The 17,862-nt window shown below is 45.9% G+C and overlaps 1 protein-coding gene across 5 annotated transcripts in view; it reads left to right on the top strand.

Moving 5' to 3' along the window:
• Window positions 1-17,862, top strand: part of LOC118378535 (hormone-sensitive lipase-like) — a 52,558-nt gene that overhangs the window by 19,869 nt on the left and 14,827 nt on the right. For all 5 annotated transcript variants that reach the window (XM_052494737.1, XM_035765522.2, XM_052494736.1 and 2 more), the window contains 7 exons: window positions 6,724-6,965; window positions 7,592-7,876; window positions 7,996-8,086; window positions 10,148-10,293; window positions 13,205-13,390; window positions 15,515-15,667; window positions 17,499-17,643. In XM_052494737.1, the coding sequence (XP_052350697.1) occupies window positions 6,724-6,965; window positions 7,592-7,876; window positions 7,996-8,086; window positions 10,148-10,293; window positions 13,205-13,390; window positions 15,515-15,667; window positions 17,499-17,643 (1,248 nt within the window). The remainder of the gene's footprint in view (window positions 1-6,723; window positions 6,966-7,591; window positions 7,877-7,995; window positions 8,087-10,147; window positions 10,294-13,204; window positions 13,391-15,514; window positions 15,668-17,498; window positions 17,644-17,862) is intronic.

The following is a 17,862-nucleotide window of genomic DNA, read 5'->3' as shown; positions in this document are numbered from 1 at the left end:
GAGTTTGGTCCCAAAGGGAGTGCTGCGTTCTGGGATGCTTGGTGACGAAGGAGGCTGAGAATTTGAGGAATTGGACAGGGTGGTTGGGTAATGTAGGGCAAAGCATAAGGTGGATAGGGTGTTCTCAATATAGCAGTCAACTGAAGAATAGCAGGTAATTAATTACACAGGATTTTCTTCATGCTTTGGAGGAGGATAAGTCATTGGCAATGAATACGCCTGATAATAAATTTTTCTTCAATACTGTGAAGTTTTGTGCTATCTCCCTCTAGCATGTGGTAGTTTCACACGCCTAGTGTGTCATTCCATTGCTTTCTGAGGAGAGAAGCAATTGGAGAAGGATGTAGTGATGGCTAGAGGATGGGGAGATTCACTGGTGTGAGACAAGTTTGCTGCTTGGATGTCAGGAGGCTGATATTCCTCACAACAAAGTGATTGCCCCTCTGACTGACTTGTACAGTACCATAAATGTCTGTAGCTGACCCACCGTCATTTCTCTGAGAGGCATTGTATCTGTAATGCCTTCCTTATTCCTTTCCTTGTCTCTTATCTTCATATACATTCATAATTCAAGCATTGTTGGATCTTAGAATCAGTGGCCTTGACTGTCTGAGAGAACATGAATCACCTTCCATTGCATGCTCTTTATTTCCCTTGTGTGGTCATGCTCTCACTCTGACCATCTGCATGCTCTCTCTCCCTGTCTCTCTCCATCTCGGTCATTCTATACAGTAAGTACCTGTGTCACCCGGGGTGCTCTTCCCTGTGCTTCTGCTGTGGAAACTGTGCTCTCAGGTGGCTCACTAGAACTCAATACAGTAGGCAGCCTGGCTGGCAGGCAGAGTACGGGCTGAGTGGACTCCTTGTGGAGTACCAGGGCGTGAGGTGTTTATTGCTTGGATGGCAGTTCAGTTCACTATTAATGCATGGTTACTCTGTTTGTTTGAACTCCTCTCAGAAATGGTTTCAGTCGTGTTCCTCCCTTTGGGACCACAAGAGAGGAAGGACAGAGCGGGAAAAGACAGCAACATGATGTGTTCCACCACTTGATCTCTGCTCCAGTTACATGACTGTCTTAGAGGAATGAAGCTTTGATTTAGTTTTCCCAGCTTGCGCAACATTCCAGTCAATCAGCTTTTATACTTAAGCAATAATACATGAGGCCATGTGTTAGGACATTTATCATGGCTGTGACATGGTCTCTTTCTGACTGCCATGCAAAGCACAACTACCCAAAAATGGTTGCTATGGAGGCTCTTCCCCCTTGCTAGCTAGCCACCTACATACTTCAGACTGAAGTTAGACAGACGGCAAACTAGCTGCATGTTTGTTTAATTTGACCTGTTTTTCTATTGACATTTCTTTGTATACAGTCAGAAGTTTACATACACCTTAGCCAAATATATTTAAAATCAGGTTTTCACAATTCCTGACATTTAATCCCAGTAAAAATTCCCTGTCTTTGGTCAATTAGGATCACCACTTTATTTTAAGAATGTGAAATGTCAGAATAATAGTAGTGGTTTCTTTCAGCTTTTATTTCATCACATTCCCAGTGGGTCAGAAGTTTACAGACACTCAATTAGTATTTGGTAACATTGCCTTTAAATTGTTTAATTTGGGTCAAACATTTCAGGTAGCCTTCCACAAGCTTCACACAATAAGTTGGGTGAATTTTGGTCCATTCCTCCTGACAGAGCTGGTGTAACTGAGTCAGGTTTGTAGGCCTCCTTGCTCGCACACTCTTTTTCAGTTCTGCCCACAAATGTTCTATAGGATTAAGGTCAGGGCTTTGTGATTGCCTCTCCAATACCTTTACTTTGTTGTCCTTAAGCCATTTTGCCACGACTTTGGAAGTATGCTTGGGGTCATTGTCCATTTGGAAGACCCATTTGCGACCAAGCTTTAACTTCCTGACTGATGTCTTGAGATGTTGCTTCAATATATCCACATCATTTTCAGTCCTCATGATGCCATCGATTTCGTGAAGTGCACCAGTCCCTCCTGCAGCAAAGCACCCCCACAACATGATGCTGCCACCCCTGTGCTTCATGGTTTGGATGGTGTTCTTCAGCTTGCAAGCCTCCCCCTTTTTGCTCTAAACATAACAATGGTCATTATGACCAAACAGTTTCATCAGACCAGAGGACATTTCTCCAAAAAATATGATCTTTGTCCCCATATCCCGTTGCAAACCGTAGTCTGGCTTTTTTAGGGCGGTTTTGGAGCAGTGGCTTCTTCCTTGCTGAGTGGCCTTTCAGGTTATGTCAATATAGGACTCGTTTTACTGTAAATATAGATACTTTTGTGCCTGTTTCCTCCAGCTACACATGGTCCTTTGCTGTTGTTCTGGGATTGATTTGCACTTTTTTCACCAAAGTACGTTCATCTCTAGGAGACAGAAAGCATCTCCTTCCTGAGTGGTATGACTGCTGCGTGGTCCCATGGTGTTTATACTTGCGTAGTTAAAGGAGTTAAAGGCTAGAACTGCCGCTTTCAAAGAGTGGGACTCTAACCTGGAAGTTTATGAAATTCCAATATGCCCTCCGAACCATCAAACAGGCAAAGCGTCAATACAGGAAAAAGATCGAATCGTACTACATCGGATGTGGCAGGGCTTTCAAACCATTACCGACTACAAAGGGAAGCACAGCCGAGAGCTGCCCAGTGACACAAGCCTACCAGACGAGCTAAACTATGTCTTTGCTCACTTTGAGGCAAGTAGCAATGAAAAATGCATGAGAGCACCAGCTGTTCCGGAAGACTGTGATCACGCTTTCGACCTTTTAAACAGGTCAAGATTCACAAGGCCGCAGGGCCAGATGGATTACCAGGACATGTACTGCGAGCATGCGCTGACCAACTGGCGAGTGTCTTCACTGACATTTTCAACCTCTCCCTGTCTGAGTCTGTAATACCAGAATGTTTTAAGCAGACCACCATAGTGCCTGTCACCCAAGAACACTAAGGCTAGTCTCAACAGAAAAATGGTGTGTGGAGACATTTCACTGCAGCTAATGTAGAAGGAAAACCTGTGTACATTTGCAGATACTGTGCCAAATCCCATGTGATAAAATATGCAGAATCATCTGGACAAGTGCATACATTTCCCTCAGCGCTCACAACAAGCTACCTCTGACAGAATTCCCTCTACTTCTATTTGAGATGAAAATGATGAATCAGAGACCTTCTCAATAGCAACAGCTCATGGTCCTCCTGGAATCAGGTTTTTTTTTAGACTCAATGGAGAAACGTAGTCCGAGCAATGCTGATGTATGTCTTGCTCGATTGGAAGAGATGTATGTATGTTCTCCGCCCAGGATACACCCCTCCAACCAGACATGCTTTATCTACTCATTTGCTGGATGCAGACTTCAAGTGAAGGTCAAGCAAATCACAGAGAAAGCAGACTGCATTGTAATCTCTGATGGGTGGTCGAATGTTTGTGGGCAAGGAATAATTAACTACATCTCCACCCCTGAACCAGTATTCTACAAGAGCACAGATACAAGGAACGACAGACACACCGGTCTCTACATTGCAGATGAGCTGAAGACAGTCATCCAGGACCTTGGGCCACAGAAGGTATTTGCACTGGTGACCGACAATGCTGCAAACATTAAGGCTGCTTGGACTAAAGTGGATGAGTCCTACCCTCACATCACACCCATTGGCTGTGCTGCTCCTGCATTGAATCTGCTCCTCAAGGCCTTTATTGCACTGAAAACAATGGATACACTACGAGAGACAAGGAAATGGTTAGGTGTGTGAAGGGTCAAGGGGTGGGGTGGTGTCTTCATGTTTGACAGTCTCCTGGAGGGGAGGGAGTCTCTCCAACAAATGGCCATATCAGTATGCCAATATGGACAGCCCCATCAAGAGGATCCTCCTGGATGTATTTTGAGAGAGGGTGGTAAGCAGCCTGAAACCCATAGCAGTAGCACGGATTGTGGCTGGCATTGTCTCCCTGTCTGATGTTCAGACTCTGCTTGCAGCTGTAAGAGAAGAAATCCGTACTGCCCTTCCCACTTCACTGTTGCTCCAAGCAGAGGAAACTGCAGTTCTGAAATGCATCAAAAAGCGTGAAGACGCTGCAGCGTACTTGTTGGACCCCAAGTATACTGGCAAAAGCTTATGATCAACAAGGCCTATGGTGTCATCACTATTGTGTCTCGCCACCTAGTCTGGGCAAGGTTCTTGGCAGTCTGGTGAAGTACACTTCCAACCAAAGGCTTTAGGGTAGAGATGCAATATGGCAGTCGTGCCAACATATCTCATCAGCCACCTGGTGGAAGGGACTTTGTACATCTGAGGATCTTTCCCCTGTTGCCTCCATCATCCTCCAAATCCCACCAACATCAGCCGCCTTAGAGCTCAACTGGTAGCGCACACCACGTCGAACAATACAATGGCCGAAAAATGTGTGGCCCTCTGCTCAAATTTGAGGCTTTTTGAGCCTGACAACGAGCCATCCTCAAGGTTGGAAAGTGACAGTGAAGATGAGGCCTCAGTCTGAGGTTCAAGAGAAGGACATTGAGGAGGTCCAGGGAGAAGACATGGAAGCCTGAGAGGAAGAGAACCAAAGCTTTAGTTTCTAGACTATAATTTTACAGATTTTTGGGAGATGCAATGAATCATTGGTGATCATTCAATATTCCCTTTCTTTTGTTGTTCAGTGAAATCATCCCATGTGAAGAGTCAAATCATTTAATTCAAGTTCAATTCGTAACTAAATATGTTTTTGTTGTTGGAACAATTTAATAATTTGCAATTATGTCTACTTATGATAAGGTAAATACACTGCTCAAAAAAATAAAGGGAACACTAAAATAACACATCCTAGATCTGAATGAAAGAAATATTCTTATTAAATACTTTTTTCTTTACATTGAATGTGCTGACAACAAAATCACACAAATTATCAATGGAAATCAAATTTATCAACCCATGGCGGTCTGGATTTGGAGTCACACTCAAAATTAAAGTGGAAAACCACACTACAGGCTGATCCAACTTTGATGTAATGTCCTTAAAACGAGTCAAAATAGAGGCTCAGTAGTGTGTGTGGCCACCACGTGCCTGTATGACCTCCCTACAACGCCTTGGCATGCTCCTGATGAGGTGACGGATGTTCTCCTGAGGGATCTCCTCCCAGACCTGGACTAAAGCATCTGCCAACTCCTGGACAGTCTGTGGTGCAACATGGTGTTGGTGGATGGAGCGAGACATGATGTCCCAGATGTGCTCAGTTGGATTCAGGTCTGGGGAACGGGCAGGCCAGTCCATAGCATCAATGCCTTCCTCTTGCAGGAACTGCTGACACACTCCAGCCACATGAGGTCTAGCATTGTCTTGCATTAGGAGGAACCCAGGGCCAACCGCACCAGCATATGGTCTCACAAGGGGTCTGAGGATCTCATCTCGGTACCAAATGGCAGTCGGGCTACCTCTGGTGAGCACAAGAAACCCCACACCATGACTGACCCACCGCCAAACCGGTCATGCTGGAGGATGTTGCAGGCAGCAGAACGTTCTCCACGGTGTCTCCAGACTCTGTCACGTCTGTCATATGTGCTCCGTGTGAACCTGCTTTCATCTGTGAAGAGCACAGGGCACCAGTGGCGAATTTGCCAATCTTGGTGTTCTCTGGCGAATGCCAAACGTCCTGCACGGTGTTGGGCTGTAAGCACAACCCCCACCTGTGGACGTTGGGCCCTCATACCACTCTCATGGAGTCTGTTTCTGACCGTTTGAGCAGACACATGCATATTTGTGGCCTGCTGGAGGTAATTTTGCAGGGCTCTGGCAGTGCTCCTCCTTGCACAAAGGCGGAGGTAGCGGTCCTGCTGCTGGGTTGTTGCCCTCCTACGGCCTCCTCCACGTCTCCTGATGTACTGGCCTGTCTCCTGGTAGTGCCTCCATGCTCTGGACACTCCGCTGACAGACACAGCAAACCTTCTTGCCACAGCTCGCATTGATGTGCTATCTTAGATGAGCTGCACTACCTGAGCCACTTGTGTGGGTTGTAGACTCCGTCTCATGCTACCACTAGAGTGAAAGCACCGCCAGCATTCAAAAGTGACCAAAACATCAGCCAGGAAGCATAGGAACTGAGAAGTTGTCTGTGGTTATCACCTGCAGAACCACTCCTTTATTGGTGGTGTCTTGCTAATTGCCTATTATTTCCACCTGGTGTCTATTCCATTTGTACAACAACATGTGAAATGTATTGTCAATCAGTGTTGCTTCCTAAGTGGACAGTTTTATTTCACAGAAGTGTGATTGACTTGGAGTTACATTGTGTTGTTTAAGTGTTTCCTTTATTTTTTTTGAGCAGTGTATATCCAATGCAAAAGAAATCTCATTTTTAAATGGTATTAATTTGCATATATTCCCATTAATTCCCATTTTTTTTAAATCCTACGGAAAGTTTTCACCTCTGAATATTCGCCAAAATGTGCCACCCTAGTAGCAGCAGTATTGCGTCGCTAGGTAATGATACAAACAAGGTCTGTTTTTCTGAATGTGTCTATGTGTATGTTGTCTGGTATGTCATGGGATAGACTCTTACTCCAAATCAACTGTTGTGTGCTGCTATAGTGGGTTAGCCATTTGATTGAAGTGAGTATTAAGTATGGCCATAGATCTTTTTTTGGAATTAGACATGATCAGTCTTTGTTGTTGCATGCTGACTGTTTCAGGCTTCCCTCTCTTCCCCCCCAGTGATGGACACTAAGGCGGTGTTTACTGCTCTGTACAGTGTGTGTGAGGAGAATGCTACGTTCTTCTCTGAGGGTGCTAAGGGGTCCCAGGGGGGCACGGCACAGCGACTGGTGGACACCATGACCCTGATCCAGGAGCACGCCCGCAGCCTGGAACCTGTCATCTCCGGCTTTGCTGCGGTCTACCACCACTTTGACTTTGACCCACACATACCAGCCAATGGATACCGCTCTCTAGTCAAGGTAGGATGGCAGGGTCTGTGTCTGTGCGACAACTCCCTAGTTTAAAAAAGAAAAAATGTTTACCTTTTATTTTACTAGGCAAGTTGGTTAAGAACAAATTCTTATTTTCAATGACTGCCTAGGAACAGTGGGTTAAATGTGTTGTTCAGGGGCAGAGCGACAGATTTTTACCTTGTCAGCTCGGTCATTCGATCTAGCAACCTTCCGGCTACTAGTCCAACGCTCTAACCACTAGGCTACCTGCCACCCCAAGAGTGAGTGTGTGAGCGTTAAGAGGGAGTGTGTATGTGTGTTCCTAACGGTCTCTCAACATTGGGAAAAATTCAACACCAGCATCGTATGCCTTAAGTTTATTTTGTATTCTGTTTTTTTTTCTTCTACCAATTGAGTGTCATAATATAACCTATTCAGGCTCCCTCTTGTATGGATGAGAAATCATGACCTCTCTGCCAGCTGCTTACCTCTTATTAAATGTCTCTGAATTTCTGTCTCCACCTTTTTCATGGTCTGTCTTTCACTCTTTTTTTCTGTACCTGTCGTTATTGTCTCTCACACATTCTCTTTTTTGAATGTCATTTCTATCACTCACACACACAGCACTTTTCCTCCTCCCACCCCGCTCTTAGGTGGTGCGCTGCTGCATTCTCCACATCATCCACAAGGGGCGCTACATCTCCACCAACCGACGCAGCATCTTCTTTCGGACGGCCCACAACGCAGGGGAGATGGAGGCCTACTGCTCAGCCCTATGTCAGCTGAGAGCCCTGCTCTACCTGGCCCAGCGACTGCTGCACGACAACAGCCACGGGAACCTCTTCTTCCACGAGGAGAGTGGCCTCAGCCAGAGCTTCATCCGGGAGTACTCCTCCATGCACAAGGGCTGCTTCTACGGACGCTGCCTCGGATTCCAGGTGGGGGGGGGGAGGAGACTGGGAGGGCAGAATACTTTTGGGATGATCTTGAGGCCCTTTCTGTTAGCCTCAGGGAAAAGTATTTTGTTGTGATTGGTTTCATGTCTCTCCTTTTCCAGTTCACTCCAGCCATCCGACCCTGTCTGCAGACCATAGCCATCGGCCTGGTGGCTTTCGGAGAGAACTACAGGCGCCACCAGTCAGGCATTGGTCAGTGGCACCAGCAAACCTCCCTATTGATGGAAACAAAAGCAACTCAATCATTAATTCATTCTCATTTACATCCTAAACCATTCTACTGACATGGCAACTCTGTTGACTTGAAGGGATTGTGAGGGTGAATATCAATGCTAGATACAATACATCATTAACTTCTTGCGTCGAGCCATCCCGGATCCGGGATCGTGAATACAGCCTCAAGCTCATTACCATAACGCAACGTTAACTATTCATGAAAATCGCAAATGAAATCAATATGCTAGCTCTCAAGCTTAGCCTTTTGTTAACAACACTATCATCTCAGATTTTCAAAAATATGCTTCTCAACCATAGCAAAACAAGCATTTGTGTAACAGTATTGATAGCTCGCGTTAGCATTTAGCGTTAGCATTTTGCGTTAGCATTCAGCAGGCAACATTTTCACCAAAAACAGAAAACCATTCAAATAAAATCATTTACCTTTGAAGAACTTCGGATGTTTTCAATGAGGAGACTCAGTTAGATAGCAAATGTTCCGTTTTTACTGAAAGATTATTTGTGCAGGAGAAATCGGTCCGTTTTCTGCGTCATGTTTGGCTACCAAAGAAAAACGAAAATTCATTCATCCAAACGCCAAACTTTCTTCCACATTAACTCCATAATATCGACTGAAACATGGTAAACGTTGTTTAGAATCAATCCTCAAGGTGTATTTCACATATCTCTTCATGATATATCATTTCTGGAAGTCTCCTCTCTGTCTCAATCACATGGATGAATGCGAGCAGCTTGGAGATTACGCAACAATTTCAACAAAGGACACCGGGTGGACCCCTGGTAAATGTAGTCTCTTATGGCCAATCTTCCAATGATATGCCTACAAATACGTCACAATGCTGCAGAAAACCTGGAGAAACGATAGAAAGGGCAGGCTAATTTGTGGCGCTTTCACAACCATATAAGGAGACAATGAAAAACAGAGCGTCAAATCCTGCTCATTTCCTGTTTGAAGTTTCATCTTGGTTTCGCCTGTAGCATCAGTTCTGGGGCACTCACAGATAATATATTTGCAGTTTTGGAAACGGTAGTGTTTTCTTTCCAAAGCTGCCAATTATATGCATACTCGAGCATCTTTTCGTGACAAAATATTGCGCTTAAAACAGGCACGTTTTTTTTATCCAATAATGACATAGCGCCCCCATAGGTTGAAGAGGTTAAAGGGTCATTTATAGGGAGACTTACTTACATTAACCCACGCACACATTTGAAATAGTTTATTTGAATCACCAAATCACATTACAGTCAAGAAGGATTCCAACATTTCATAGGTCATTGATATATGGACACTTATGAGTACAGAAAGCACCTTCTCCGTACAGCACACATACACAAGTAAGCATTTCACTGTTAGTCTACACCTGTTGTTTATGAAGGATGTGATGGCACACACACAATATGATCTAACACTGTCTTTTGCTTTTTGCTGCTTCCCAGTGGAGGAAGGAGGTATTGCACCATATGGTGAGTGTCTGTCCCCCTGACCACTACCGTAGTCTCAGTCTGGGAGATAGAGCCAGGCTTTGACATGGTTAATAGGTGACCACAGGCATAGTGTGACCAAGTCTTAGTGTTTAATTAGATTAGGGGAATCCTCTGTTTTAGTGCTCTGGTGGAACAAATAGCCATACAATTCAGCTCTCCTGGACAACAGGTGACCACTGCTCCGTCTCATCCAGACACTCCTGTAGCTACAGGGATTGAAAGAGTTATGTTTAACAGTAGCATCTACTGCCTCCACTCATGGCTATCGCTCTCTCTGCCTCCCCATCCCTGTGATTCTGTCAGTGAGTTGAATTGGTGAGTTTATGTGTTAGCATCCACTCACTCCCTGTTTTCCATGTCCCTTTTCTGTCATTCATCTTTATCCATACCTATACATTTTTCCCTCTGCTACTTCCACTACCTTGTCCCCCCTTCTCTTTTTACCTGCAACTGTCTATTGCCCTCTCCTTCTTGCCTGCCTCCTACAACCATCTCTCCACTATCTTCTCTCCCCCTTCCCTCTGTCTCCAGGTGTAGCAGCCAGCTCCTTCTTTACCTCAGGGAAGTACGCCATCGACCCGGAGTTAAGGGGGGCGGAGTTTGAACGCATCACTCAGAACCTGGACGTCCATTTTTGGAAGGCCTTCTGGAACATCACAGAGACTGAGGTTCTATCTGTGAGTCACTGACCACTCTGGACGGACCCTGGAACGGGTCGCTGGTAGAATACTCTTCCCTTGCCCTGGGATGTACAGCTCAGTGGTAGATTACTCTTCCCTTGCCCTGGGATGTACAGCTCAGTGGTAGATTACTCTTCCCTTGCCCTGGGATGTACAGCCCAGTGGTAGATTACTCTTCCCTTGCCCTGGGATGTACAGCTCAGTGGTAGATTACTCTTCCCTTGCCCTGGGATGTACAGTTCAGTGGTAGATTACTCTTCCCTTGCCCTGGGATGTACAGCCCAGTGGTAGATTACTCTTCCCTTACCCTGGGATGTACAGCCCAGTGGTAGAATACTCTTCCCTTGCCCTGGGATGTACAGCTAAGTGGTAGAATACTCTTCACTTGCCCTGGGATGTACAGCTCAGTGGTAGATTACTCTTCCCTTGTGCTGGGATGTACAGCTCAGTGGTAGATTACTCTTCCCTTGTGCTGGGATGTACAGCTCAGTGGTAGAATACTCTTCCCTTGCCCTGGGATGTACAGCTCAGTGGTAGAATACTCTTCCCTTGCCCTGGGATGTACAGCTCAGTGGTAGATTACTCTTCCCTTGTGCTGGGATGTACAGCTCAGTGGTAGAATACTCTTCCCTTGCCCTGGGATGTACAGCTCAGTGGTAGAATACTCTTCACTTGCCCTGGGATGTACAGCTCAGTGGTAGATTACTCTTCCCTTGCGCTGGGATGTACAGCTCAGTGGTAGAATACTCTTCCCTTGCCCTGGGATGTACAGCTCAGTGGTAGATTACTCTTCCCGTGCCCTGGGATGTACAGCTCGGTGGTAGATTACTCTTCCCTTGCCCTGGGATGTACAGCTCAGTGGTAGAATACTCTTCCCTTGCCCTGGGATGTACAGCTCAGTGGTAGATTACTCTTCCCTTGCCCTGGGATGTACAGCCCAGTGGTAGATTACTCTTCCCTTACCCTGGGATGTACAGCCCAGTGGTAGATTACTCTTCCCTTGCCCTGGGATGTACAGCTCAGTGGTAGATTACTCTTCCCTTGCCCTGGGATGTACAGCTCAGTGGTAGATTACTCTTCCCTTGCCCTGGGATGTACAGCTCAGTGGTAGAATACTCTTCCCTTGCCCTGGGATGTACAGCTAAGTGGTAGAATACTCTTCACTTGCCCTGGGATGTACAGCTCAGTGGTAGATTACTCTTCCCTTGTGCTGGGATGTACAGCTCAGTGGTAGAATACTCTTCCCTTGCCCTGGGATGTACAGCTCAGTGGTAGAATACTCTTCACTTGCCCTGGGATGTACAGCTCAGTGGTAGATTACTCTTCCCTTGCGCTGGGATGTACAGCTCAGTGGTAGAATACTCTTCCCTTGCGCTGGGATGTACAGCTCAGTGGTAGAATACTCTTCCCTTGCGCTGGGATGTACAGCTCAGTGGTAGATTACTCTTCCCGTGCCCTGGGATGTACAGCTCGGTGGTAGATTACTCTTCCCTTGCCCTGGGATGTACAGCTCAGTGGTAGAATACTCTTCCCTTGCCCTGGGATGTACAGCTCAGTGGTAGATTACTCTTCCCTTGCCCTGGGATGTACAGCTCAGTGGTAGATTACTCTTCCCTTGCCCTGGGATGTACAGCTCAGTGGTAGATTACTCTTCCCTTGCCCTGGGATGTACAGCCCAGTGGTAGATTACTCTTCCCTTGCCCTGGGATGTACAGCTCAGTGGTAGATTACTCTTCACTTGCCCTGGGATGTACAGCTCAGTGGTAGATTACTCTTCCCTTGCCCTGGGATGTACAGCCCAGTGGTAGATTACTCTTCCCTTACCCTGGGATGTACAGCCCAGTGGTAGAATACTCTTCCCTTGCCCTGGGATGTACAGCTAAGTGGTAGAATACTCTTCACTTGCCCTGGGATGTACAGCTCAGTGGTAGATTACTCTTCCCTTGCGCTGGGATGTACAGCTCAGTGGTAGAATACTCTTCCCTTGCCCTGGGATGTACAGCTCAGTGGTAGAATACTCCACTTGCCCTGGGATGTACAGCTCAGTGGTAGATTACTCTTCCCTTGCGCTGGGATGTACAGCTCAGTGGTAGAATACTCTTCCCTTGCCCTGGGATGTACAGCTCAGTGGTAGATTACTCTTCCCGTGCCCTGGGATGTACAGCTCGGTGGTAGATTACTCTTCCCTTGCCCTGGGATGTACAGCTCAGTGGTAGAATACTCTTCCCTTGCCCTGGGATGTACAGCTCAGTGGTAGATTACTCTTCCCTTGCCCTGGGATGTACAGCTCAGTGGTAGATTACTCTTCCCTTGCCCTGGGATGTACAGCTCAGTGGTAGATTACTCTTCCCTTGCCCTGGGATGTACAGCCCAGTGGTAGATTACTCTTCCCTTGCCCTGGGATGTTCAGCTCAGTGGTAGAATACTCTTCCCTTGCCCTGGGATGTACAGCTCAGTGGTAGAATACTCTTCCCTTGCGCTGGGATGTACAGCTCAGTGGTAGAATACTCTTCCCTTGCCCTGGGATGTACAGCTCAGTGGTAGAATACTCTTCCCTTGTAAGTGTTGCTCAGCGTTTGTCCTGTTGGCTATCTTGACTCTGTCTTTCATTCCTCTCATAGTTATGTAGTTGCAGAGCTTGTAATACTGTCACTGTTTAGGTTTTACTGGATTCTTTCCTGCCACGAGGAGATGCTCTCAGCTTTGTCTTTGGTCAAGTTTATTGACCTACAAATGACCGGAAGATCAAAATAATGAAATGATGTTATGAATGTTTATCTGATTTGCCCTCAGCCTTCCCTCTCTTTCTTGTCCCTCCTCCTAAAGGAAAAGACTGAAACATTACAATGTATCTGTGACGCATAACAAAGTAATCTTCTTCTTCCTTTCCTTCCACTCTCCCCCTCAGAGTCTAGCCAGTATGACATCCACCCAGGTGAAGGTGAACCGTGCCCTCTCAGTGCCCCCTGTGCCCTTTGACCTCCCGCTGGTGGCTGATCCCCACCTCACTGTCACCATAGAGGCCCCGTCGGCCCACACCGGCCCTGGCCCCGTACAGATGAGGCTGATCTCCTTCGAGCTGAGGGAGGGACAGGTAACTAAAGCCCTGTTTATATTGGCAGTTTGAAGTGACTCAAATACCTTTTTTTTTTATCCGATTCAATTGTTTAGACCGAATATTTAACTTATAATTCACTGTATCATAATTCCAATGGGTCAGAAGTTTACATACACTGAGTTGACTGTGCCTTTTATGGCTGCATCCCTTGTTCTCAATTTCCGCCTGAAGACATACCCTAATCTAACTGTCTGTAGCTCAGCCCCAGAGGCAAGGTTATGCATATTCTTGGTATCATTTGAATGGAAACATTCAAATGTTAATTTAATGTAGGAGAATATAACACAGTAGATCTGGTAGAAGAAAAAAGAAAGAAAGAGCATACGTTTTCTGTTTTTTATTGTTGTAGCATCATCTTTCACATGTACTAGAATAGGATGCTGGAGATAATTTTGATGGATAACACAAGAGGGCCACTGTAGGTGTGCAAACTTCAGGAATCGGTGAGAAAAAAAAGCCAGACTACGGTTTGCAACGGGATATGGGGACAAATATCATTTTTTGGAGAAATGTCCTCTGGTCTGATGAAACAAAAATTGACGTGTTTGGCCATAATGACAATCGTTATGTTTAGAGGACAAAGGGGGAGGCTTGCAAGCTGAAGAACACCATCCCAACTGTGAAGCACGGGGGTGGCAGCATCATGTTGTGGGGGTGCTTTGCTGCAGGAGGGATTGGTGCACTTCACAAAATAAATGGCATCATGAGGACGGAAAATTATGTGGAAAGATTAAAGCAACATCTCAAGACATCAGTCATGAAGTTAAAGCTTGGTCGCAAATGGGTCTTCCCAATGGACAATGACCCCAAGCATACTTCCAAAATTGTGGCAAAATGGCTTAAGGACAACAAAGTCAAGGTATTGGAGTGGCCATCACAAAGCACTGACCTCAATCCTACAGAAAATGTGTGGGCAGAACTGAAAAAGTGTGAGTGAGCAAGGAGGCCTACAAACTAGACTCGGTTACACCAGCTCTGTCAGGAGGAATGTGCCAAAATTCACCCAACTTATTATGGGAAGCTTGTGGAAGGCTACCTGAAACGTTTGACCCAAGTTAAACAATTTAAAGATAATGTTACCAAATACTAGTTGAGTGTATGTTAACTGCTGACCCACTGGGAATGTGATGAAAGAAATAAAAGCTGAAATAAATAATTCTCTACTATTATTCTGACATTTCACAGATTTAAAATAAAGTGGTGATGCTAACTGACCTAAGACGGGGAATTTTTTACTAGGATTAAATGCCAGGAATTGTGGAAAAACTGAGTAAATGTATTTGGCTAATGTATTTGACTTCAACTGTCGGTCCCGCTTTGTTCTTTGGTTCCCAGTGAATACAACCTTGGTCTCATACTGGTTACATTCCAGTCTCAGCTGATTGTAGGTCAAAGTTCACTTTTGTTAACCTTTCAAATCTGACAAGCAGAACCTTTGACTGGTAGATCAAAGTGTGCTGCTGTTGCTGTAAAACCTTTGACAGCAGCAGTCTGACAGTGTGTATTTCCCAAGTTAATTGGCTTTAAGCTGCTGCTTTCATCAGCTGTTGAGAAGCCCCTTCCTGCGTGAAATGCTTGAACATCAAGGGATTCTGTTACTTTGCGTTTCCTTTGTTTGAGAGCAGCTGTAGTAAATGACAGTGTCTTCTCTGCTCATCCGCAGCTCTTAATCCCTTTAAATCCACACACACACACTTTATTTATTTGGGGAGGTATTGAACAGCAGAGCTGAGCATCTGTAGTCTGGTATTAAACCAGACATGATATCAGCCAACACTTTAAACTCACTCTTTGATCCTGCTCAGTCAAAAAGCTGTTGTCTTATGTGGCAAACACAAGCGAAAGCCACTGCTGTTCCCTGCTAATGTTAATGAATGGGAATGAGAATAGTGTGTTTGTGGTGGAGCTGGAAGGACAGTCTGGAGCAGAGAACAAACCACACAGCTAGTCCTAGCTAGTACTGAAGGGCTTGTTCAACAGAGAGCTGTAAAGCAAACGGACAAATCAACATCTGTAGCAATTGAAGTGAAAACAGATTTTTTTTTCTAGCTTTGATTGCGATAGTGATTCTCTGGCTGTCTCTGTCTCCCTCTTCTGTAGGACAGTGAGGCGTTGCTGTCCCTGTCCCGTTCTGAGGGGGGTCCTATCTCCCTGTCTCTGGGAATGAAGACCAAGCAGAGCCCCCCTTCTCGCTGGCTCCTGGTGCACTACCACGGAGGAGGCTTTGTGGCTCAGACCTCCAAGTCTCACGAGGTAATAACACATTCTCTTCTCGTTTGTTTGTTGGGGAGGAATTGACCGTCACGTTTCACCTTTAACCTAACTAGTGTCTATATGGTGGGAACCCATGGTGTGTGGCCTGGTTCTCTCCACAGCCTATCATGTTCAAGACCCCAATGTCTTTTTTTATTTATTATTTTTGTTAACTGGAATCAAACCATTCTAATGAATAGTTTGAGAATTGCGTTGTTAGATGGGTACTTGGTGGTCTTGAGGATATGTTCGGAATGATTGTGTTTTCTTTCCATGGCTTCCCTGTAATGAGCCGTTCCTGCTAATGACTGTTTAATTCATCCAATATGGTTGATGGACACAAACTGACTTATATATTTATATCACTCTATTATCCAGTGATTGGTGCAGGCCAGCCCCTCTTTCCCCCAAATCCATTCCTGTCTGTCTCTCCTCCCTCTTCATTCCATCTCCTCTCTCTCCCTCTCCCCCCTGTATTATATAACCAGCAGGGTACTTTAAACCACTGAGACGCATCACCATGAAACCAGAGTGGACTGGCAGTCCCTTGATCTCCAATAGCCTTGCAACCAGAGGCTATAGGAAGTGATCTGAGGAGGAACAAGCCTGTCATGTTGAATTAGCCTGGAACTCTGCATGAAGTTATTATGGCTTTATATTACATAGGCCCTAATGGAAGATGTCTGTCTGTGTGTGATCTCCATGCTTTAGACTCTCTCCTCTAACCCTGTCCTCTACGCTTTCCTCCTTTCTGATCATTATTCCCTTTGCTCTCTACTCTCATTTGTCCTAATGACCTCTTCTGTCATTTTTGTAATCCACCTCTGCTCTTTGCTTTCCTTTCTCCCTCCTTCACTGTACCCACTCTGTTCTTCCTTCCTCCCCCTGGCCAGTGATGAGATGGATAGAGTCTGTGAGGGCATTCATCTCTCTCTATGGGGTCCGCTGGCAAGCCTTGTCATTGGCAGACCTGGCCAGAGGCGCTGACGGGTTTCAAAACGCATCATGTACTGACAATGACGATCGTTCAAATTGGCACGCAGGCACACGCGCACACCACACCACACACGTCAGCGGTGCCAGACTGGGATCCATTATGACAGCGTGGCTTTGAGTGCAGGGCAGATTCCCAGGGATGGTGTTCAGGTGGTGTCTGGCAGTGTGATGTGGTCACATCCAGTCATGGGCCACTGAGGTGAGGCTCTCTGTGTATTGTTTAGAGAGGCAGAGCTGTCACTACTGACAATGTCACTGATGCTTAGAGAGAAGAGGAGTGGCAATGGAGCGATCGAAGGACAGGAGAGAAACTTCTGTAGAGGAGGGCAGACTAATATTGTCAGATGAGATTTATTGTCAAATGTATGCACTCTTGACTTCTCACTTAGCTAAGTACTTGATGACTGTACAAGGTTATAATATCAAAAGCAAGTATTCTAATGATGTTTGATCTGGAAAGTATGTCTAAGAATGCTAATCATTTAGCTACCATGACATCAAATTGTATAGCAACAACAGGTTAACACCACCCCTGTGTAGTGAGAGCAAGGTGAGCACAGTGCACATAACTGGTATTTTCATAACAGAATTACCAAGCTGCCACTTGAGTTAGGCAGTGTATGGTTGGGTTGGTAGTTCACCAATACAGAACCTGCAAGGTGGGCATCTGATACCAGGACCTCTCTCCTATCCTTTCCAACACCACATCCTGTAAAGCTAGCTAGGGGGCACTAAGAAGCCTTCAGAACTGCAAACAGCACTCTGCCTGCCCTGGTAGGGGGTTACACCATCTACAGGACACTCACTCCTTTCACCCCCTTTCTCTCTTCTCCAGCCGTACCTGAAGAGCTGGTCTCAGGACCTGGGTGTGCCCATCCTGTCTGTGGACTACTCTCTGGCCCCTGAAGCCCCCTTCCCCAGGGCCCTGGAGGACTGCTTTTACGCCTACTGCTGGGCCATCAAGAACCACCAGTTGCTGGGTAGGATAACACACTACTACCACTATCTAACCCTACTGCCGGGCCATCAATAACCACCTACTGCTGGGTAGGATAACACACTACTACCACTATCTAACCCTACTGCCGGGCCATCAATAACCACCTACTGCTGGGTAGGATAACACACTACTACCACTATCTAACCCTACTGCTGGGTAGGATAACACACTACTACCACTATCTAACCCTACTGCTGGG

The sequence above is a fragment of the Oncorhynchus keta genome, chromosome 34 (genome assembly GCF_023373465.1).
Source record: "Oncorhynchus keta strain PuntledgeMale-10-30-2019 chromosome 34, Oket_V2, whole genome shotgun sequence".
Classification (NCBI taxonomy): Eukaryota; Metazoa; Chordata; class Actinopteri; order Salmoniformes; family Salmonidae; genus Oncorhynchus; species Oncorhynchus keta.
The sequence above is the reverse complement of the archived record's forward strand: the minus strand, read 5'-3'. Positions and strand labels throughout refer to the sequence as shown.